Below are 25361 nucleotides of genomic sequence, written 5' to 3' on the forward strand. Positions count from 1 at the left end.
TTTGTGTCCACAAATAAAATAATGGTTTAAGATAAATCAATACTTATTTTATGTTGTATTTCCCTTTATAGTTTTTGTAATCGACGGCAAATTACATATGTATGTATGTACATTTGCATATGAAAAACAATAATGCAAAAGGACAACAACAACATCTTCCTTTCATATGTAACCTTAACTTATTTATTCACATGTCACAGAACATCACATTCCTACAAGAAATCAAATACACATACGCACTAGTGAACGAGTTCCTTCCTAACAAATGCAAAAACAATTCTGATGTAAAATCTATATAGGTGTGAATGTATATATACCCATTTTAAGTCCTAGCATGCATACATATACACATACCTACTTGCCTTCTAAACTTCCTACGAAATAATTGTATTCACATGTAACTACATCCATGCACGTTCATACATACATGCATATGCACAGCACTCCCTTCGTGCTTGACCCGATTTACACGAGGAGACATCTGGAAGGGAGACACTGGAAATTCTCTTTTGAAGTTTCATTCGCGTTCACACGGGCAAAAATGTTTCCGCGACATTTTGACATTTAACACTTTAGCATCGACTGGTTCGGATGTATTCTAGCACGCGCTTACATGTAAAGCAGAGAGCGTTCGACAACAGTTTCTTAAATATATGAATGAAAAATGCAAACTGGTTAAATAATAAATAATTTGTTGTTTTTTTATTGAAATATATTTATAAATTCTTATACCTGAATAAAAAAAAATAAATTAAAAATACTTCATATGTAAATAATTAACTTAAAATTAACTTGAGTAACTAGAAATGCGAGGAAAATTAGAATTCAACATAAACATGCCCCATAATATATTTTAAATTATACCTACTTTACTAGCAAAAATAATCGTGCATTTCCCAAGCAGTGTTCGGATGTTTGTCATATTTGTTATCTTCCGTTTGGTTGAAAACCAACACATAACTCAGAACCTTCTCCCAAAAAAGAAGAAAACGAATGAAGCAACTGTCAAAAATTGGAAAGATTGGAAATACGAATAAGAAGAGCAAAGCGTGTCGCCGAGTACGGGAGACAAAATCCCTTCTCTCTTCCCCGACCGTCCTTCGCCACCGAACAAAATGTTTCCCTTCCAGATGTCTCCTCGTGTAAATCGGGTCCTTCTGTGTACTTTTGTCTACCGCCAGTGGATATTCCAAATATTGTATGTACATACAAAACGTCCATTAACATTCTCTGGTAGCACAGCGTACATCTTTTTGATGACGCCACAAATGTAATTTATCCATGGCGAACAGAATCATAATCTGATGTACAACTTAATTTGTGTGAAACTTCACTAGGATGGTTAGAATTCAAACCATAGTTAGCTAGTTTTATAACCATCGCATGAAATAAACAACAACATTTTTATCGTAGTTCTACTTAAAACTCCACCATTTTTATTGATTTGTTCTAAGATTCGCTTAGTTTCATTACTGATTTTGAACATTTATTTGCGTTTTCGTACTGTGATTGTGTACTACTGTGTAATGTGTACGATTGTGGTTTAACTTTTTCTTAGCTCATATGTGCTTCATATTTATTTTTTCAGAATTACAAAACTTATACTTGGTAAACTTGACATATATACATATATATGTATTTAACAAAAATGATAGTAAAGATTGCACTGGTTTTTATGTTTCCTGATTGTGTTTAAATCCTTTTCTGGGAAGTTAATCTTTTTTTTTGTTTTTTTGTGTAGCGAAGACTGAGATTGAGTAGCGTGTTAATAAAATATAAAACTTGTACAACTTTATATAAGGGGAAACTTTAAAGTAAACACGGGGAATTAATACAATATTTCGAAAATATTAAACAAATTTATCCAAAGGATATACTTAATAGGAATTATTTTTTTTTTTTTATAAAAATAAAAGTGCACTATTCGGTACAGTATTCGGCCTCTTTATAATTTCTTTTACAATTTGTGTCAAAAAAGTTTTTCCTTCGCATTTCTTAAATTTCGAGTTGCTGATTCGTGTGCGAGTATTTAAAAATCACTTAAATAATAAAAAAAAAAACATATAATAAATAACAGAAAACCGAAAAGCTTAGCCACAGTAAGCTATGCTCAGAACTTTTTTACTTTCGTTCGAATAAATCAGGATTGCATCCTTTATTTCCGGCATTACTTTTTTGCTGGCAGTAGCGGTGGTTGCTCTGGCGGATTATGCATTTGTGGTTGTGTTCGTTTCCGTTACCAATATATTCATAATTTTCTTATACTGCGATCAGCAGCGGCAGAGTTAAGTTTCGATCTGTATTGAGTGATAAAAAACAGCAATTAAAATATTATATAAGAATATGATAATAACAACTTCGTAAAAATAAAATATTTCTAAATAACTTGAAGAACAAGAAAACGGAACGAATAAAACGCAGCAGAAGCTTTGAATACTCTACAGATTTTCGAATTTAAAAAATTCCAAATTCGTGTAAATATGTTAAAAGCTCTAGCACCAAGCTTAAAGCTCTGAGTGATAAAGGTTAAAAGGAAACAAAACGTATTTTAAGACCGTTTCCGGTCCAGTTCTTGAATATAACACATGGACATAACTCACAGACAATTTTTTTAAATACATACAGTATACAAAAATTTTAAAATTTTTTTTCAAATCGTATTTTCAGTAGTTTAAATATATTATATATAATTTAGAAATCGGCGAGCGTTTTAGTGGAAAGGGCATCATAGAAGCACAGGCGAAGCTTGAAGCAAACTTCAAACCTCGACTTTATTAAAGCGAATTTCTAGAACTCCTCAACGAACTTTCAATGAATTATTATTAAGGCGAAGAAAACGTATAGCCATTAGTATATGTTAATGTTGTTAAAAGCTTTTGCTCGCCAATGTACTTTTTCAATCCAAACATAAGAAATACGAGCTGAACGATTTTTGGTAAAAAATTGCAAACGCATGCAAATGGCTTACCCGGTAAATAAGATACCGAAGTTGTACCGTACTGACTTCTTTGTATTGGAAACTGCTTGATTTTCAAATATTATGTTTTTGTTTAAAGTTTTTTTTATGATTTGAGTATAAATACATACAAGTACATAGTTTAGTTCTTATTGCACGAAAATAAAAGCTTTCAACATTGAAAAATTACAAAATTGTTTTAAACTTTTTCATGGTTGTATTTTACTGAAGCGTGGGAAAATTGCCGGTCTTAATAATTTCTCTTTTATTAAAAGTCATCATCCTGTGTTGCGAGGTAGAGGGTATAGTAAAAGTGTAGATTAGTTGGATTTACAAATGCAGTTAGATGATATGTCATATGTATGTATGTATGTGTGTATGTGAAACCGCATGTAAGAAACAAACTTAAAGTTGTGGCAATGCACAGCTACATAAATATTAAAGCATTGCGCAACATTGAGAAAGCAGAAAGAAGTAAACCGGTAAGTCCGAAAACGGCAATTGGTGCTAAGACAAATTTTCCAGTGCATTTTTAACAATTGTTTCCAGCTATAAATAAAAAGGTGAAAATTCCAATACTGCAATATTGTTTGAAAATTTTCACAGTCAAACCAACTCTGAAAAATTAACCCTTTAAGTGAACTTAATTTCATTTTTTTTATATTGAGTTAGGCTACAATTTTTCAGCTTAGAAAAAATTAGAAGGCAAAAGTGTTAGTAGAAAAATCTGTAAAAGGAAACGCGCCAGAGGAGCAATTAATGAGGGTGCGGTATTCACAAACAGAATGGAAACAGCGGTGTTGTGTGCAAAGCGTTCAAAACAATTTCGTAAATGCCATAAAAAGCTTGAAAATTTATCATTTAAGATGCGCGAGTTTACGAAATTCCAGTTATTTTTTTTCTATTTATACGTAATTTGTGGGAGAGTAAACCGTTTATTAAATATTAAATTAATTAAATAAAAATTTAACAAAAACTTCGCATGTAAATAAAGGTAATTAATCTAATTATATTTAAATGAAAAAGTGTGGATTTCACGACAATTAAAGTTGGTATGTGTTTTGAAAATCAATTAGAAGGTTGACTAAATTATATCTTGTTCTGTGAGTACCGGAAATGAGGTCCTATGTATAGTTTAACGTATTTTATTGGAATTAAAATGAAAATTTAAGTGTTTAACAGTTGGAAAAGGAAAAAAGAGAGAAAAATAAAGAAATCGAAATTAGTAAAAACCAAGTCTACGCAACCAACTGAATCTGATTTTACTCTTTTTTTTGTTTTTGTTTTATTTACATAGCTCTCGGAAAATCAGATTTACTTAAACTCAAACTGTTTGCATTCCGAACTTACAATTCCATTGAAAGCACTGTGGGATTGGGACACGCCTGTGGCGCCCGTATGTGGCACTGTTTGTGACAGATCAAATTGCAGTCCCGGCATTCGTAGCCCTGTTTGCCCGGTCGTCGCGGGATAGACTTCATGCAAACCTGGCATTGCAGGCCGCCACTGGTGAAGCAACGCAAAATAGGAGAGATTGAAAGAATGTTAAATTTTAATTTCCATTGCAACTTACCCGCTCAAGTGTTTGGCGATGAAGGTATGGTCGTTATAAATGTGTAGCTTTGTGCCTTTGCGGCGCCACCTGGGCCGTTGTGCGATTGCTAGCGGAACAATAAAATGTCTGCAAGATAGAAAAACGCACTCATTAGCGTTCTTACTAGTTTGGAATTAAAATCGCAAAAATTTCGGAGCACTGACCGCACACGGTGGATTAACTTTAACTTACCGCTTCACGCCATTCTCGATCGTCTCCAGGACCAGTGTGGACGCTTCGTGTACGTACGTTTTGTTGCTGGCCGATGAGAAACCTGAGATTGCGGACGATTCTGAAATTGAAGATTGCCTTGAGTGATCAAGTCGTGAGGAGCCAACGCGTGGGCCTGAGGTTTTCCGTCGATTTTTTAATTTTTTGTTTTTTGGTTGATGTAGATTTTTAGTTGTATTCGTTTCAATTAAATATTGAAATTAAATTATACAGAAGCGTGCAGTTTCAGTACCAAAACGAAATCATACAATTTTGTTTTTAAATTTTACACATTTTACCAAAGACGTTTGTTTTTTTAATAATTTGTTTTTTTGTTTGGCATTATTTTTGCACCAAAAAAGTTGTAAGTAGCACAAGTAATGGTATTAACATAACGGTGGGTGAAGGAGGTTGAGAATCCAAATGTGTACAGAATCCCCCAAATGATTTTTTGTTTTGTTGTACAAAATCAAAATCGCCCAAAATCATAAGATGGGTACGTATGAAATTAAAAGAGAGTAAAATTAAATTAATTAATTACAAATGTGAGTTATAAGTAATTCAAAGCAATATCAGCATTTTTAATTTAAAATCGAAGCGTTTAAATTTAAATTTAAAAAAATTCACGCCAACCCAAATGAAAAGGAAAAGAAATTGAAAGTAAAAAAAATAGTTTTTATTTATTAGATACGGGTTTGTATTTTTCCAGTGTTAGTATGTTTGTATGATTATGTATATGTACGAGTATGTAAATAAATGTATATGTAAGCGTGTGATGGCGCGAGTTTTTATCCATTTGTGTTAATTATAAATACATTTGTACATAGTACAACTCACATTGTCGGCATAGTTATGGCACAGTAAATTGGGTAAAAAGAGTTAAATTGGAGTGTGGTGGAAAAAAGACAGAGACAAATATACAGCAGAGAGTTTACAAGACGAAAAAAGACAAAGATAAACAAAATAAAAAGATGTATGTACTTAGTATAATTATTCAAGGTTACTATTACATACATATAAAAATCATAGAAATGGAATGGTGTGAAATAAAAATATTATATTTAAGCGAAATAAATAATTGCAAAAAATATAAAATAATATCTACTTCTAAATAAAATTTTACATTTACACTTCCAAAAACAAAACATTGCCAAGTTTAATTTGTGCTCCAATTTGAATTTGCAAAAAATTTTCTTATAAAATTTTGTATTAGAAACAAACACCGAAACTAATCTGGCCATGTATCAAGGGGGCCACAAATTGTCATTTATTCTTTTGCTACTTGTTATAACTTTTGCTTTTGGTTTTAAGCGTCTGCTTTAGGTGGACTTTTATTTGATTTGTAGTTTTTATTACATTTCGAATTGGTCTTCTATTTGTATTTTCAGCTTTAAATGCAATGGTATCCAGATGGATATGTGAAAAATACTGAGTGAAGGGATTCGTTTATAATTATTAATAGTAGTAGGAATTGTAGGGAAGAAAATGTATCGAAAATCGAACAAATTTTATTGTATATTTAATCTTTATGTTAGGTAACTATTTTGTCAAAATTGTTTTTTTTTCTTCGTAGTTATTGAAAAATTAAATACTTACTTCCTTTTCTTTACAGTTATTTTACTTCATTGCATTTTCATCATATATTTTCTTTGTTTTATAATAAAAGTTACTAACTAATCTTTAAAAAAACTTTTTCATAAAAAACGTAGGCTGATTTTTGCTTTCGTTCGCAATTTCATTTCTTTCAGTCTTTTACTTCAAAATCTATATTTAAATATCGCGAATAGAAAAACAATTTTAAATGATAGAAAAAGCAAAAATGTGTTAAATGTGGACCAGTTATTTTCAGTATCTGATTAAAAACTATAAAATGTTTATAGAAATACAGGAAAAGATATGCTTCCTCTTTACATTTATTCAAAATTACCTCGGCAAGGATTTTTTAGAACTGTTTAGCACATTTTTTTCATAACTAAAAACTAATTTTCTCAACCACATAAAATGCTATAAAAAACATAAATGCAAAAGAGGTAGTAAAACTATTGACTCAGTCATACATATTTACATATATTAGCCATTATCTACATACATAGAAAGGATTAAGAAGCTTTATGAAAAATACATGGTGAGTGAAAGTTACGTCCACAAAAGTGTTAGACCAAGAACCAAGAGATTGGAGAGGTGGGTGATTGGTAATTACCAAGTGAATTGCTTTTAGACATTACAGCACGATCGACAGATAATGAACGTGAATCACCGTTAAGTGTTCCTGTTGGGGTAGTACCGTTATTATTTTGGGACGGCGTCAAAGCGCCACGATCAGCCGAATGGGTGCGTGTCTTGGATCGGCTTAAACGTTTTTTTAATGTTCCAAAGAAATTTCGTTTCTTACTCCGGCCTCGTTCATCCAGATCAGCACTGCTTAAAGGTGTGCTGGTGGCACCGCCATTACGGGGCAAACTATTGTTTTGATATCCATAACTTTGGGAGCCGTTTGCAGCCGAGTTGCCATTTAGTGGTGAATAGCCATTGTGGCCTTGTGGGGAGGAGGCAGCATTCGGATGTCCAAACTGTCGAAAGAAAATAGTATTTGCTTTATTCACATTTTTTTAATTCATAAAATTATTGAGATTCTTGTGTTCTAATGCTGCACAAACTTGAATCACAGGCTTTGAAAAATCATTATATTTTCATCAAATCTAAAACAACTATAAAACACAGAAAGCTCTAAATTTTTAGTATATTCGGCTTTAAAAAATAAAATCATTCCAGTGAATTGTTGAAGCCTATCTGTAGCAAAACTGCAAACATTCTCAAACGAGCTTGAAACTAACGAACATTTTTTGTATACTCACCTCCGCGCTGGATGGCATGGCACTGCTGTTACCTGATGCCACCCCCGACTCATCTAAGTAGCCATCATTTGCTGGATACGAGTCTGAGGGACTTGCAGTTATGTCTGTCGTCATCGATATATCCTGCTGGATGTGCTCTATGTCCGCGGTGGTAGTCGCGGTTGGCAGCGATTCGCTTGTATTGTCGTTTAATGGGTTTTCTAAACCTTGGGTTACAGCAGCATCCCGTTCATCTTGCGGCGATTCTTTAACTTCTATTCTGCCCTCTTTGTTAACTTCAACCTGTTTCAGTTACAGGCGAAATTTCGGTTTGTAGTGGTGTTGCAGGTTAATTACGTTAGAAAGCGCATTTTATCATTAGAATTATAAGCAATTAAAGAAAGCAGGCAAAACGAAAAAAAATTGTATTACCTAATTATAAATACTTTATTTGCTTAATATATAATTTAAGGTGAGTAAATTAATGCACAAAAATGAGTGCAACTCAAAAATTTAAAAATTTAAATTTTCCATTAAAAATAATAATTCAGGCTGGTTAAAATCGATAAAAATTTTGTTAAAAATAAATTAAACAGTTTTTAAGTACCAAATGTGAATATGTATTGTATGCAAAGGCACATAAAAATTAAATAAAAATTACCTTAAATGCATTTGAATTGTTTTGGTTCTATTTTTATTTGAAGTTGCGTGAAGGTGCATGTGAACGATTTTTTTTATTTTCATTTGTTTTGAAAAGCGATTCATGATGTGACGGTGAGAGAACAGGAGTGAGCAATATGAAAAACAAAAAACAACATTTAGCTTACTTTTAAACGTATCGAATCAATATAACAGACACTGAATTTTGTAAAAACGAAATTGTAGGAATACACAAAGCAGGGATGTGTGTCTATGAACACTTTGTGAAGGCAAATGGAGAGTTGATAACTTTCCTGACTTTCCCTCAATAATAATACTTCATGAAATAAAGAGAAATACCACAGAAATGCATTTAGGGATATGTGGCGAGGTATACTAAAGGCGGTTTTGATTCCAATTTTACCCTTAAAATGTATTTCAATGTTTTTAGGGCTCAAACTGTAAAAACAAATTTGTCCTAGGCAAATTTATGAAAGTTTCTGATGTTTGAGGAAGCAAAATTAAACAAGAGCAAAACTTTTGCTTGTTATATGAAGAAAATGCGTAAAGTTATTTTTTTCCAATTCAAATATCACAAATAATAAGATCATATTTTTTCTGATATTGAAATCTTTATCTTAAACTTTTGTTTGAAACAAAATGTCTCTGCTCAATTCCCAACTCATTTGAATCTAACTCTCCATCGCTCACTGTTTCCCAACTTTTAAATGTGCATTTTATATATTTTTTGTATATTTACAAATGTCTTCCAAAAAAAAGTAATAATGCACAAAACTTCACAACTCACTCGCTGAACGCTGTGTATGATCAAAGTACTCTTGCTGGGCTGCCCCGTCGTGGAGAGCGCGCCATCCTGCAAAGCGCGTACGGCTGCATTTGCCAAGTCGGCGCCATTTTTCATGTGTTCGTTAATCATAGGCGTGCTGATCTTCAACGCCTCTTTCAGCTTATACGGCTTGGGTCCAGCAGGTATTTCCGCACCATCAATGAACACAAAGTCCACAGTGATGGTGCCGCTCACCGGATGCGTCTCATAGGGACGTGGCTGCAGTGTCAGCACTTGTGTGGATGCAGGCCCAACGGCCAACTCATCAATGCCCACCAAACCCAAGCCGAGGAATTTTGCCGGATCTGCAGCATTGACAGGACGATCGTAGACTTCGAACAGGATCTCAGCAGATTGTGGGGACAGTTCGCTAGAAAAGGCGGAATTCAAATGTATACAAATTTTGTAATAAAAATTGTATAACTCACAATAGAAAATGTTCATCCCAATAAGGCGTGGCACCCTGGCGTGCGCCTGTTTGATTCTTTTGGGCAGGTTCGTCCATCTCCACTACCACATAAGGGTCTTTAGCATCGAGGAGACCCTCACCTTTTACAATTTTTACAAGCAAGCGACGTCCGGAGATCATTGGTTGTAGCCCTGATAAATTCGAGCCCTCCATGTTTTGCTACAAAGGGATTTTGTGTTTTTGATAAAGTATGAAAGAGAAATGATACGAGAAAGTTTTTGTGAGTCGACTGAGAGGAGATATTGGAACGATGTGGAGAAATTTGTTGCAATGATTAGGCAATGAAATTCGCCTTTTCTTTAACATCTGATATTAATATTGTATTTCTCTTTCAATTGCGAGGTTGTATACAGATTAATAGGAACACAATTTTTGTTTTCTTGTTTTTTTTTTTTTGAGATTATAACAATTCAGTTGTTAAAATTTGCAGCGGAAAAAATGTCTTTAATAATTATAATAATATTGATAAGCCCTCTGAAATGAGAGAAAGTAAAAAAGAAAAATGAGCTTAACTTTTGCACATTGATTTCAAAAAATGGTCTTGGCTATTGGTTTTGTATTGTGAATTGTTATTTAATGGTAGTTACGTTAAAGTAAACAAAAGGCAAATTTCATTGGCGACTAAGTTGAGGCAAACTACTTTTTAGATTTGAAATATTTCATACGTGCAATATTAGAAAGTGAGTAGAACAATGAGAAGAGTCACTTTTGATTTCTTTTAACGGTGTGTTGTATAACTGAGGCGCTTTTTTCTGGCCACCTGCACATTTTCATACTCACACATTCACGCAATTTTTCTTTAATTTGCATACCAATTTTTCATATACAAGAACTGTAGTTTTTCAGTGTGCGCGATCTGACCCTATAAATTATGATAAGTTGTAGAAGATATCTTAGAACAAACATACATATTATCAATGAAGTTAAAGGAAAACGAGGATATAAAACTCGAAATTGTCACGACATGAAAATTGTGTTTAAAGTTTTTCTTTTTTACTACTTCTTCTCACTGCACTGACGCTCACCGCTAACGAGTCATAATTCACTGGATATATTACAGGCATATCTAATGGATCGATTTCGGCGCGTGGACAGGTCGCATAAATTGAGAAGTCCACTGGATACACGGTGTCGCGTAGAGCGCCGATGATAATATCGCTAATTACTCCTTGTAGTTGTTGTTCATCCTGGTCCAACGGCTTTATGGCGCCCACGCTGTTCATGGCGACGCGTATCTGCGCAAAACAAAATTTAAAGATTTTTCTATTAATTTAGTCAATAAAGAGTCAAAAAATCTAAGCTCACATCTGGATAACCATCCACTTTCATCTCGCCCTTGAGGTTGTTGTAGTTCATGGCGGTGGCCATGCGAGCACGGAATCGTGAAACGGTCACTTTGTAGTGGGAGACGTCAGCTTTCCCGGCCTTCTGGCGGAAAGTTTTTACCTGCAACACTGGTTGTGCATCGCAATCGAAAGTGATCAGCTGTGGGCGGTGACAATGACATTTATAGAATTATTTAGTAACGTTGCATATATGGATGTATGTATGTATGTATATGTGCTATAAAGGCATTGGCGAACTTACCATATCAGATGGATTATTTTCATCACAGTTACAGAAAATATTATTCAAGCTTGGCGGGGGACTATCGGGCAGTACGCGCACCACTTCCACAGCGACGCCATGCTGAAAAAGAAATCCAAATGACAAAGTTGAGTGTAAAGCTATGGTAAGCTTTTCAAAGCTGTAGTAGCAGATTTTTGGCCTCTGGTCACGGTCAAGCATTGTTTGACAAGAACTTTATATGTGTGCGTGTCGGCTGATTGACGCTAATATCTAAAATTTTTGATTTTCATCATTCAAAAGCCGACAACAAGTATGTGTGACACGACGACACCCGACTGCACTAACACACACAAAGCTCAGTCAAGCATGCTGGACCGTCTCCCGAGGCCATTTGATTTCACTAAATATATAGTATAGGGTGATTCAAGGGTGATGCAGATATTTGATCACAATTATTTGTGATATGTTAATTTTGTTTATATTTTGCTTTGGAAACCTTAGTCATGGAGCGATACATTCACGAACAAATTATACACCCACAACAAATAACTGTTTGGTGCGGCCGGAGCTGCCAGAAGAGTCATGGTGGGCATTTAACGGATATTGTGTTTCATACATAAATTCCATAGACTATTTCATCATGTAATCAAGAATTCATCTGAAAAATTTTTGTTGTTCATAAAAGAAAATCTGTGGTCTTATTAAATCTACCTTTATTAATCACCAGTCAAATATCGAAAGTTTCAAAGAATTGGCAGTACTCTGCGAAAAGACTGAGATCCAAAAACCAACCAAGTCGATTATTCTACGAGATAAGAAGATTTTATAAGTTTGGCTTAGGGAGAGCGGAGTCCGGTTGTAGAGGTTAGATATGAGAAGTTAACTTGAAAGAGTTGTAGCGAGTTCTTCTGTTTAAGCCAGTGGACTTTCAACCCGAGCTCAGATTTGTGCCCACATATTTTGTGAGCAGATACATATGCACCAAACTATACTTTCAAGCCTGATGAGAATCATAGAAAATAGAGCAAACGAATAAAACTTATGTGGTTAACGTATCATTTATTTATGGGGAGCATATAAACATGGGGTATAATTTTTTGGACATTTGTGAGTTTACTGAAAAGTGCAATTTTGCCATGGGAATTCAACGGTAATTTTTAAAATAAATATGTATTAAAATTCAGCATTAAGAAAAAAATACCTTTTTTGCAATTTCAAGTATTACTTCATTTTAGGATCATTTATTTTGATTCGATTACAAGATCGCGTATAGATACATAACCTTTTCGCACAAGAGCGCGAATGTATGCGTATTTCGAAAAGGTATTGATGGAGCAAAAAAATTAACAAAGTATATAAACGTACCCATCTGCCTATATTGTATGCCTATTTTGTATGTTTGTACGTGTATACAAACATATTATAAATTCCTTGTCGTTCTGGTCTTTACCTCTTCGAATTGTATTTTTATAGCTTTTATCGCTTCCCTTACTTATTCGCTTTTGTTATTATTTTTGTTGTTATTGTGTGTTGAAACCGAGGCCAAGGTTAACGTTAAACTCTTTTTTTTCTTTTACATATGTACATACGAGTATATAACAGCAAAGCAAATTGTCTGCTGCATGTTTCGTGTTTCTTTTTTATGTTTCTTTTAATTTTATCGGCTGTGGTTTTTCATATTGTATTTTTGGAAAATTTATTACTGTGTAATAATGTATAATTGGTTGATTTTGTTCTAAATGAAACTCTGTTAAAACTAAATTTAGTAAGCGTGAGAATATAAATATTTGTCCATATATGTACGTATGTATGTGCATAATGTATGTATGTATCTGACGTAATGCGTTATTAATTTCGGTTTTCTAAGTGAGTGGAAAAATAGAAAATATTTTCAGACGAAGAAATGATCTCATTTGTTGAGTTTGCAGGCATAAGGTTTTGAAAGTTGAAAACGCTCCGGAAGAATAATTGGCATTTGTTAATTATCAAACAATTGTGGGTAGTATCGGGTGTTTTTAGCTGGAAGCGAACTATCGATATCGATAACTATCATTTGATAGCTGAGAATGGCAAAGTTTGGCAGGTAATCATGAATCGTTTAAAGTCAGAACTACGTTTTCAAATTTTCTTTGAAAAAAAAAGAAATCTCTTCGCGAAGTTCATAGAGCGAAGAGTTGAAGAAAACGCCGAAATGTCGAATCCTCGTCATTCTCAACTTGTTGACCTTTGTCCTTCTACTACGTCGGAAATTTCACATAAGTACCTTGGTTTATGGGCCTGTAAAATACAGTTCGTGCAATATTTGAATCCAAATGATCATCGTCTGGGTCGTTGTTATGCTGATAAGGTTAATTTAGATTTATTATCCAGATTTATTGGAAAAAGTAGTCAAAAAGTGGACTGATCGAATCGACCATGTAGCTTGTAGCCGTTACCGAAAAATACCATTAATTTATCTACCAGATTATAATAAAACAATTCATTCAAATATTTGTACTTTGTATTTTCATTTTAAGTTCTCAAACTCTTAAAAAGGCACCCTTAAAATATAAATTAATCATTTCATTTGACATATAAAGGTTAAAAGTCAGCGTGAGCACGAAGAAATCAGTGGCTTTGTGTAGAATGTTCTTCTATTCCGCGCTTTAAAAGCGTACAGCACAATGCCGCTTCTATTAAAAACAAGTCGGACATTTGTACGTAAATGTAAAGCCCAAAGTACTATATATCATTAATATTTAACAATTTGATTAACTCATTTACGCTCAGTTTGTTGGTTTCGAAACATTTCTTTCGTATCTCCCACATTGTCTGTAAACATGTCGTTAGGGCAAAAGTTCGTGAAAATAGTAGGCAAAATTCATTTAAAGGCATTGTCTTTTATATTAATATTTGTAGTGTAAAAAACATTGAGTTTTGTTGTGTTGTTGTTTTTGTGCTAGAAATATTGCATTTTGATAAATTTTCCATTTTTTGCGTAATAAATGAAAGTACCGTTAGAGGCCACTTCGTATTTTTCAATTTTTCGTTTTGTAGCGAGTTTTATTGCGAAATTAAATTTCAAACGGTCATTTCTGTGAATTGAATTACGCGTAATTTCAAAGTTTTGATTCTATTTAGCTATTAAACAGTTCAATGAGAAATAAATTCTTGCAAAACGCCATCATGCGGAAAAGAAAAGCACAAACAAGTGAAGGAATCGCTCAAGTCAATGCCTATAACGTCACTGTTATGACTAACAGACAAATTGCCATTGAATTGGATCGCTCGGTCTCAGCTACAGATATTCAGAAAACTTAAGGAAAAGTACAACAAAAAGTTGTTTCCACGACTGCTAGACGCTATTAATCGGGTTGGTGTGGAAAAAATGCAACATCGTCGACGTCAACACACGTAAGCCGGTCGTAATCGACTATTTTAATAAAAAAAAATGAGGTCAATGAGCGTTGGCGGAGTCACACAAACGTGCCAGACTATAATTGTAAAACAGCACATTCCGTGGAATGAATGGGGAAATTATATATTTTCGAACGAAGGAAATCGCCTCGATGTTCCAGATAATTTTTATTACCACTGGCATGATTTGAAGGGTGCCGAAAGTTTTTTTACTAAGTCAAACTTCGGGTGTGGTTCTTTAATGGTTGGGGCTGGCTTCAGTTACCATGACAAGACACCCATGAGCAAATTTCCGCGCGTATGAACTCAGAAAGTTACACAAATTTGTTTGATGAAGTCTTGATTAACTTTATGGACGACCTACGATACTCTAACGCCATATTTCATTAAGATAACGCTGCCATACATGCGTCACGCGCCATCCGAAATTGACTTCAAGTATTAGTGTGGTTATCTCGATCCCCGAACTTGTATCCGATCGAGAAGACGTAAATTTCAGACGATAGAAGAGCTACGTAACGTTGTTTGGGAGAATGCTCTTTAATTCGTCTTTCAGAGGTTCAAAATGTCGTTATTTCGAAGTCATAAATAAAACTGGAAGTTGTACTCACTATTAATTTTACATTGCACATATTTATTACGTCTTTTCCGAATAGTTTTTTTTTCTTTATCGATTTACGTATTTAAGTTTGATTTCTGTTTTTTATAATATCACAAATTTGCATTGCGCTTCAATGAAAAATGTTAGAAAAATAAATATATATTTTAGAGCCTTCATTCAGAAGTTGTTGAGGAAAAGCAAAGTGCCTTTAATTGAATTTCGCGAAGTGTATGTGAGTAAATTTTATGAGTGTGTAAAGAGATCGTGGGCATGTGACGCCAAAAATACGCAAAGCAATTGCAGACGTAAAAAGGTTTGGAAAATGCTAGAATCAGGATCTTTGGGCGCCAAACCTCGAGTCATTCACTTTGCCTTTTCTCAGTCGTTCGGTGAAAAAATCACGGTTTATGCCTAAAACTAGATGAACTTTACCACAGCATCTGACAATTTTCCCTAGAGGCAGTGCTTAGTAACATTTTCATAACAGTAACAATCACAACAACACCGTAAAATTATAATAGCCGAGAGAAGTTATCACAATCTCCCTCTCTCTCTTTCTTTACACACTTTTGCCATGACATCATTGTCAATTTGGCATAGCAGAAACATTGCGCCACATTATCTATGAATTAGCTGTTGGTGATGTCACGTCATAAAGACATTTTTACGCTTTTTCCAAAAAGCCATAACCAACGGGCTAAATGACGACATTAAAATGTATTAATTGACAATGAATTAGATTCAAAAATGGCTGGACAGGTTTTGTATAACTTTTTATAGTTGTATGCTAATGTTTTAAAAATAAATGTTAGGTCTTTAAACTTACCCCTTCCATGGATTTTTTGAGCGTATCGTTTAAGGCTATAACCCAAGACGTCAAAAGTTCATTGACAATCACTAAATCGCTGTAAAGCCAACGGAACGCTTGACTGGTCCAAGTAACTGAAATCTATGAAAGGAATATAACATTATAAGCATTTTTTAAATCATAAACTTATAACTCTCGCTACTCACTGTTTCAGGTCCAACAACATTGGACGGTGGCGGCACATAGCGTTTTTTACGGCTCTCTGGGCCGGTTGAGCCCTGCCGCACCATGCGTCGTCGGGGTCCCACAACACCACCTACAGCACCGCCAACTGGTGTGCGACCACGTGCACCAGTAGGTTTAGCAGCTAAGTCCTAATTGCATTAAAAATAAATAAAAAAATAAAAAATAAGCCACTCCTAACAATTTTCTGACCGGTTTGTCTCACCTTAAAATCTGCTTTGCTTGCCATTACTTCTCTCGGTTCGGATAGTCGCTTGCTCGCTTCAGTTTTCGTTGTGCTGGCCCCACTGGGCACCACACTGCTTTGCCGACTGTTACTCTGACTTGTTGGCGTTTTATTATTATTTACCACATATTTATTGTATAAAAATTTACACAGCCATACTATGAAGAGGGCCAATACGGCCCAAATAAATATGAACATTGCTAATGAGTCCATTGTTAAATCACCAATTCCTTCAAATGAACAAATATAATCATCGATTTGATCTGCTAAATCCATATTTTAATGAGATGGCAGATGCATGAGGCAAATTTGATGCATCATATCTGGAAATGGAAAGAAAAATGTGGGGTTACTATTACTTAAGTGCATTTAAGAAACATTTTTGTGTATAAAAAAGGTAAAATTACTTTCAAAAACCTTTTTTAATAAATAGTTAAGGTTTTAGATATGTCATGAAAATCCCTGGGACGAACCTGACTCCTTGATATAAAGAGTTTTTTGTTGCTGGGAAACCTACATACATTCTTAAGCTTTTGCTAAAAAATCTACAAATTAAAAATATTAAAAACTTTCACAGTTAGTAGGCGAATTATTACTAATAGTTGTAATAAAATCATTTTGAGCTTTCTGCAAAGTCTTAAACCTTAAAATTTATAATAATTTTATAGACAGTCATCATATCCCGAAGGAAAATTTAATTATTGATATTTTATGATGTGTAGCTATGATTCGGCACTTTTATAAAGACCTAGCACAAGCTGAAAATCTAGCAAAACTAAGAAAACTGCTATAGATGAAATTTCCCTTACATATACATACTATATAATTGGCGCAGGGCCGAGCTCCTACTGCTATTTGTGGCATGCGTCTTGATGCTGTTTCACAAATGGAGGGACGTACAGTTTTAAGCCGACTTCTAACGGTAGATACTTTTATGACGAGCTTTTTCAAGGCAGAAATACACTCGGAGGTTTGCCATTGCCTGCCCAGGGACGACCATTATTAGAAAAAACTTTTTCTTCATTTTGGTGTTTCACGGAGATTCGAACCTATGTTCTCCGAATCCCGAATAGCAGTCACGCACCAACCCACTCGGCTACGGTGGCCGCTAAAGTTTCTCTTACATCCCCATAATATCATTTTATGGTAAAAAAGTCAAAACTCATAAATTCACTAATTCTTATACGATTTACAAATTCTTTTTCTTTCTTTGAAAGAGTGAAGGGAGACCTTTTCAATTGTTTGATCTTTTGGGACAGTTAGAAAGTATTCGGGATTTTCGGTAAACTTGTTTGAGATTGAAAATATCAATAGGACGCTTCTACTGCGGCAGTTCTCTCACGCAGTTCCGACTTTGAGGCCAAATTAAGCACTTTATTAAGAAATCTATTAATCTGTATTAAAATATGAATGCTCTTAAAATTAGTTGCAATGGGGATTATTTCAGAGCGAGAAGTGTATTAATATTGTGTATATATACAATGTGTTATAAGGCTTAGACAATAGAAAACATTTACCGTGTCGAATGCAGCAAAAATGTTTGCTCCAGTAGAAGAAATAAATTTATCAAAATTAAGAACAGTGCACAAAGAAAACACAATTCAATACAAATTGTTTATGACCTTGCAATTTCAATTACATATGTATGTATTTGTTTTTTATTGATTTTTATTGTTTTCATTTTACATCTCAGCGAATAACCATACAATTTGTTTCCAACTTTTTATATTCCAATTTTGCCTACTTGAGATATTCACAATGATGGGTGGTGATTGACAAAACACATTTGGGAACCCTCAAACAAACACACTTACTTGCTCACTTGCTTTGAAAATTTACACACTTTCGAAAATAGCCAAACTCTCGTTTGCCGAAAACTGTGGTCGAAAAGTGGTCGTGTGAATGGCCGAAGCGCATAGACTTGCTGTGCGAGTAAATAATTTTCTTTCTTTTTTTTCAATTTTTTCAGCAGGCAGACAGATTTTAACTGGCTATTTTTAGAGCAATAGCTGATGAATTTTTTCACATTTGAAATTTTTATGAATTTGTGTTGTTTTTGCTTATTTGGAATTCTGGGAAAAACTGGAGCACACGCGTTGAATAGTACAGATTTTTATTGCGTAAATTAAAAATGCACTATTTTCGCTGGCTGCAAAATCGATTGATTGGAAAATTTTTATTTAAATATAATAAATATAAAAAGTGTTTTTTAATTTTTTTGTATATTTTATTAGACAAAATTAAATAGGAATTCGCAAAACTAAACTAAACCGAACCGAATCGAACCTAACGAAGAGTTTTGAACCAAACAGAATTCAAAACGTTCAAAAAGCTAAGCGAAATTAAACTAAACTGAAAATTCGAAGGAGATTGTGAAAATCCCACAACAGTCGGTGGCAGCCAAGTGTTGGAGAGAGCACAGCAATAAGTAGGAGAGCTACTGGGAGCCGGCAGCGATTGCGCATGAAGCTCAATAGTCGCTGCCACCTTGTCGGGCATCTCACATTTACTTGGCCAACCGAAGCTCGTCGGCGCACAGAGATAAACAAAATGGTAACAAAAAAACTAATCATTGAAAGCAGCTACTTAGTTGCTGGAAAATCGGGAAAATCCATTTGATTGCGGATATTTTTGGATCTGCATATCTTGCTTTGTAAATACACTGCAAATACATGCGATTCCCCCCAATAACCGCTTCAAGAGTTTGCCATCTGTCATTCACACTTCGTACATAAGCCAATGTATAATTGTATGTATATGCATGTATATGTTTATATGATAGCATACAATAGATGTACTAAAATTGTATTGTTTTATTGAGCATTTGCATCTGTCGGATGCGGAGCCGTTATTGGCACTTTTACACTTTAAACTTTTGACGTCATTCTTTTTTGGTTCGAAAATACATTTTAATGTGTGCATGTATGTATGTGTGAATTTTTAATTTACCAGATAGTTGCCTGCATCATCGTTCACTGCTCACTATTTTCGAAATGACGTAATTGTGTGCACAACTAAACTTTACGTCTGTCTTTGGGCTCACGCCATTGGCAAATGTTCTCGCATCTATAATTAAGGTGTTTTAGGATTTGTTTATTTTTTGTTTAAATATATATATATATTTTTTTTTTATTTACTCGGTACATGCAGTGGAGTGTAGGTTATATTTTTGCATATAATAGATCCGATTGCCACTTCGGCGGAACTATTTTTGGTTTGTCTGGCGCATTAATTTACTTTAAATGCAGTAAAAAAACAAAAGTTGGAAGAATTCATAAAATAAGAATAAATTCATTTGTATTCGCTCTAAAAGTTTAAAATTGAAACTATATACAAGCATTTGGTATACTGTGTTTGCAAACTTCCAAATCGATAACTTGAAGTCTCAAACAGATATGCTCAGTAGGTTAATACTGACTTTTGAAAAAACCATTTATAGTGAAATCAGTAATGTTATAGGAAAGAAAAGAAGAAGCTGTTATTGTTGTAACAGTATAATTTTCTCAATATACAACACATTTCCCATACATTTTTGAGAAGTGCTGACCCGAGATGAAAGTTAAGGGTTAATTTCAACCTTTTTTGGAGTGAGAATTTGAATGTCTGAGAAAGATATTTCTACTTGAATAATTGTGATTCGTGACTTCGTCCTCCGTTATATCTTGAGAAGGTCATAACCAAAGTCAAATATATATAAGGCCTCTTCTATTCACCATTTCCCCGCTTGCTATCTCTATGCTCTATTAACTTGACGAAAAATTTGCATGCGAAAGCAACAACAAAGTTATCGAGTAAGATTCGCCGCTAGCGAGTATGGCTATGGCCCATTAGGCCGCTCTGATTTACCAGCACATGTAATTTAAGGCAGTTTTATTCCCGCGTTGCCAATTGCCGTATGTTCATTTGCTTCATCTATTCGTCACTTTCTAAGTCTTGTTTTGTATAATGTCTTTAGTATTGACTGAATATATTTATTAAAGCAAAAAACAACAGAGCCTTAGAGAAAAGTCATCTTTCCAAAATGTCAACATGACACCTCCTAAATATAGACCCTTACACCACTTTAGCTGTCTGAGTGTAATTTTTTTAAATTCATGAAGCACTGCTGTTCCTTCGATAACAACTTAAAAATCTATTATTAGAAACCAAATATACTAATTAAAAATATATTTAACAGTTTAAACAACTTTATTATATGTATAATAATAAAATCAATTTGTAACTTTGAAGTAAAAACGTTTCCAATGTTTCCATTTCTGTGCATAAATCCCTAGCGTGGAATACCATAACACAGTTTAATTTGCCGTAAAACATAGATGTACGTTCCATTTGGAACATTTTACTTTTGGAGCTCCTTTACACTCCGGCTTTTTACAGCGCTGTACCGTCCTTAAGGTTTTTGCCTGATAGTCTTATAGTCACGCAATTAAAATTTAATAAAGATTTCAGCGCGATCACTTAGCATAAGTATATATGGAAGGCGGCGCTTGATTTCAGTGCTTAATAAGCAAAAATTATGCTAAATATACTCAAATCTACCACAAAAACTTAATGTAACCTGAAAGTCACAAAACTGTATCATATCCAAATAGTAACAAAATGATTATTGAAATTCAAATATATTAAATAAATTGTTAGTGATATTCGAAACCAGAGCATTTTGTATTTAGTAAGCACTGACACTGAAAAGTTCAAAAAATCTCAATTGCACAAGAAGGTCCCTTTGGTTTGTATTTGCAGACATTTTACAAGGTATTTATTTTGACATTTTAATTTAATGGTGTGCCAACCGTCATCAATATTGGTCTTGACTGTTTCAAAAACATTATATAATTAAGAAATATTATATATACCATCTTGTGAGAAAAATCAAAACTAGTATGTAAAAAGTGAATATATTAGCTTGTGATTTGTGCCTTACATAGCCCATAGGCCAAGACTGGCCTTAATTTATTGCTAACAGATCACAAGCTCCGTTCTACTTCAAGATCTGCTGGCTAGATGGTTGATAGAAATTGAAAAGTTTTCTGCAGCTAATAGGCTGATAATAAAATATCGATTTCCTTAATCAAAACCGATTACAACCTCTTGCAAGCCTGTGACCTGTCGGTTACTTTAGCTATTAGTTTTTCGCACTCTAGAAACACAATTCTTCGCCAAATAAAAAAAAGGTGTCATAAATAAAGCTTGTTTTCCCTCAAAATGGAGGATTTCTGCGATGGCTGTCCCTAGATTTACACCAGCACTGGCATTTTGAAATTTAAAAAACTAGGGAGTTCCTGAATCCCGGGATTGGCATCCCTTGTGTGTATTGTATGTACATGTATGCAAGCACTCAACTAGCTGCCAAAATGAAGTCTGCAAAGTCTCTTTCCGCTGAATGTCTACTATTTCAATTGAATTGTTTTTGTTTTGCTTTGCTATATGTGAAATGCAAAATGCCTGGCTCATGTAAAACAAACAATTTACATGATATATATTGAATGAGTGAACAATGGATATAATGAATTTGGCACTTGTTGCAGATAACACACAACAACAAAAATAGCAACAATACCACGTAAAAATGTAAAAAACAAAAAAAGAAACAAAAAAGATAACACCGGCAAGCAAACAAATGCGAATTTGAAAGATTTGTTTTTGCTTTTTCTAATAAATTATATCTCGAAATTGAAAAGTTTATAATAATGTAAGTGATAATTGATACATCCCAGTATATCGAAGGGTTTTTTTCATTATTGTTCAAGCCAAAATAATTCGCACAAAATCGAATGCCTCAATCGATTTCTCACAGCAGTGATATCTAAAATATGAACAAAAATATGTATTATGGGTATAGAATTGTTAGATGGGACAGTAGGAAGCAAAAAAGTAAGTATTTGAAAAGTCCGTGTAAAGTCAGAGGCAAGGCACTATTGAGGCGTATCGAGGTTATATTTAGTATGTAGCATCTCTTGGAGGAACACACACCAAGTTTCAGACAGGTCGATATATTTCTTTATGTTTGGCATTCGTTTGAATAGAGGAAGTCGAGCGATTTTCCTTTTCCATCACGACAATGCACCAATTCACGCCTCAGCAGTTGTGGTCGCAAAATCAATGGAAATAGGTTTCCAAATCGTTTCATATCCTCCTATGCTCCAGAATCGGCTGGCTATTTTTCAGACTTGGACAAATCCTACTATGCGGAAGGGATAAACAAACTAGAACAGCGTTGGACGAAGTAAATAAGCCGAAAAATAAAAAGTGTTTACCACAAATATTGTAATTACGTAGTTTTCATTTTTTTGACGTGATAACGTCTTATAATTCGATTTAACAGGCTGCACGCACGAAAAAATGTGTCGTTACCGTGCTCATTTGTCGTTACCTTGCTCATTGCCGTTACCTTGCACATTTGTAGTTACCTGCTCATTGCCGTTACCTTGAATGAACTGCAAGCGAAAGCGCGGAACGAACGACAAAGCAAACAAAGCAAACGAACGGCAACGTTCGACATCTTGCTCTCTCCTACTTAAGTGAGCGTATATATGTATGTATATGCGCAATATAAATTGTCGTGAGTTACAGAGTCTAATTACATTTCAAACAAAGCACCATGATTTAAGGCAGGTTCGTTTATTTGTAGACCAACGGTATAGAACTAACTATGCCCTCAATGAACCGATGGTGAGATGCATTCGATTCTGCAATAATTATCCTAGCCTCGACTTTAGACTAAGTTTATATAATTTTAGGCAACAATTGTTTATAATCTTTAATTAATAATTAAAAATTTGTCTAATATAGTCTGTAAGAATTATTGGTAGACTGAATAAATGAATAAGTGAAATAAGTGAAATATGTATGTACATATATAAATTCACGTATTTGTATTTGCATATGCCTTCTTATTGATTATTACTAATTTCATTTACTTGAAGAATTTAAAATAAAACCAAGTTTGTTAATAATACCTGTTGTTTTAATGTTATTATTATTTTTTTTATTATATATGAAGGAAAAAATGTATGGTAATATTTACCACATGCCTTATAAGATATGTTGTATACTAATATATGTATATAAACATGCATATACATATACAATTTCGCGCAATTTTCAAAAAGAACAAATCTATATGTAAAGATGCATACAAGTCATAGGGACATATCAAATATACGAATCTATTCCGTACGCAAGCAAATGTAAGCTAATGTGCTTGAACTGCAAGCGAGAGCGCGGAACGAACGACAAAGAGCACAATCGGCCCCCGCGTTCGGCAACGTTCGACATCTAGCTCTGTCCTACTTGAGTAAGCATATGTATGTATGCATATGTATGTATATGCGCATTTGTATATAAATTCACATATTTGTATTTGTATATGCCTTCTTCCTGTGTGCATGGTAATGAACCATTTCTCTGTTGAGAATAGGACGATGATAGGAAAAGTAGGAAATTAAAGGGAGTGTTTCGAGTGTAAAGTGTCTTGAAGAAGGCAAATCGATGATGGTGCCTCTTAGTGTCGTTGACTTATTAACGTCTGATGCACAATCGAAATTGAAGATATCTTTCATGAATTTGATAAATGTTTCGTCATTTTTCACGTTTGTGTAAATGTAACTTGACCTATTCCATTGCAATTCCATTTACTTCCTCCTCTATATCTATCAAACAAATAAAATTAAAATTTTGTTTTGAAAATTGTAACCATTCCATCAATATTTTCTTATGAAGTTGTCACGTTAAACTATCGTCAGTAAACCGACTTTACAGACCTCTTTTTGTTTTAACGGACTTTTCAAACGACCCTCGTCACTAGTTGATGTGCAAAAATATGAGTTACACGTATTAAACTTTTTACTTGTAGATATGTCTGTGTATGACCATACTTACATGCAATTAAGATTAACAGGAGCCAACAAAACAATCGGCTAACGCACTTGGAAAAAATGGCTAATTATTGGCCGATAGTGACAACGATTGCAAAATGGATTCACAAATTTATATGACCTTTGCCTAAATGCATTCACATTTGTGTATACATATATAAATAAACCAGTAAATAAGCATGCACACATGTATATGAATGCAAATCAGCATGAAGCACGTTTTCAACCATTTCAAGAGATCTAAACGATTTGAGCAGTTTTTTTGTTGTTTGAGTTAGGCATGACTCAAATTGTTGCTGTTGCTTTTTTTCAGCTTGAGTGCCGTTAGTCATACACACAGTTGCACGTAGATCGCCGTCTGTACAATAGCAAACCAGCACAGTGGGTGTCAACTCTTTATGATGAGTTGGTACCTATGCCGGTGTTGAAGCAACTATTAAAGTGATGCTATCTGATGTCATCACAATGACGTTAGTTCCTTTTCCAGATGTCAATTTTTTTGCGGCCCACGAATATCCGGCGCGCAGCAGGAAATTAATTTTCAAATTACTAACGCCAAGTTGCGGTGCGGTTCATTAAAAATTTGTATATCTACAAAGCTCTAGCAATTTGGAATATTGAATTAAAATATAAACAACACTAAAACTCATACTCATACGGGTACTTTTTTCCCCGGGCCCGGAGTTTTCAGAGGGGCCTGGACTCGAGGGTAATTCCAAGAAATTTCGTGCTTGAAAAAATATTGTAAATAACTACCATCGTTCTTGTTCAACTCAGAGTCGAGTAACAGGATTGGCAACTTTGTATTTGGAATTTGAGTTAGCAAGGAAACTCGACTTCGATGATATTATAAGAGTTTTGCCTCAGCTAAAGCAATAAAAGCAAAATTCTAAGCATCGTGGCAGTCATTTTCAAATATAATATTTGTAAGGCTCACAAAATGAATAAAAAATTTTAACTTTTTTCAGCTGCGTTTTTTATTTCAGATCTGCTGAAGAGTTTTCTAAAATTCATTTTAATCAATATTTCATAATTAATTCTATCAAAAATTTTATCAATGAGTTTTTCAATGTTTAAATGTTATATGTTTTATAA

The 25361-nt window shown here is 34.0% G+C and overlaps 1 protein-coding gene and 1 long non-coding RNA gene across 31 annotated transcripts in view; one reads left to right on the forward strand and one right to left on the reverse strand.

The window, feature by feature from the left end:
* Positions 1-1401: 1401 nt before the first annotated feature.
* The window catches only part of LOC129243435 (uncharacterized), a 53840-nt gene continuing 29880 nt past the window's right edge, over positions 1402-25361 (reverse strand). For 3 of the 30 annotated variants that reach the window (XM_054880443.1, XM_054880448.1, XM_054880447.1), the window contains 15 exons: positions 16372-16715; positions 16130-16297; positions 15942-16064; positions 11137-11238; positions 10855-11034; positions 10575-10784; positions 9509-9708; positions 9042-9450; positions 8256-8282; positions 7616-7897; positions 6961-7330; positions 4743-4896; positions 4530-4637; positions 4307-4462; positions 1402-2297 (listed from right to left, as the gene is read on the reverse strand). In XM_054880443.1, the coding sequence (XP_054736418.1) occupies positions 2249-2297; positions 4307-4462; positions 4530-4637; positions 4743-4896; positions 6961-7330; positions 7616-7897; positions 8256-8282; positions 9042-9450; positions 9509-9708; positions 10575-10784; positions 10855-11034; positions 11137-11238; positions 15942-16064; positions 16130-16297; positions 16372-16668 (2835 nt within the window). In that variant the 5' untranslated portion in view covers positions 16669-16715 and the 3' untranslated portion in view covers positions 1402-2248. Of the gene's footprint in view, positions 2298-2968; positions 4081-4302; positions 4463-4529; positions 4638-4742; positions 4897-6960; positions 7331-7615; positions 7898-8255; positions 8283-9041; positions 9451-9508; positions 9709-9978; positions 10024-10574; positions 10785-10854; positions 11035-11136; positions 11239-15941; positions 16065-16129; positions 16298-16371; positions 16716-17909; positions 18136-18206; positions 18617-18668; positions 18700-25361 lie in introns of those variants that run through there. The other 27 variants (XR_008582306.1, XR_008582305.1, XM_054880446.1 and 24 more) reach the window with 27 other exon arrangements.
* LOC129243438 (uncharacterized) lies at positions 12794-13606 on the forward strand. The gene is made up of 2 exons (XR_008582311.1): positions 12794-12984; positions 13047-13606. It is a non-coding gene; the product is annotated as an uncharacterized LOC129243438 (long non-coding RNA).

This window comes from Anastrepha obliqua, chromosome 4, assembly GCF_027943255.1.
Source record: "Anastrepha obliqua isolate idAnaObli1 chromosome 4, idAnaObli1_1.0, whole genome shotgun sequence".
NCBI classification, from domain to species: domain Eukaryota; kingdom Metazoa; phylum Arthropoda; class Insecta; order Diptera; family Tephritidae; genus Anastrepha; species Anastrepha obliqua.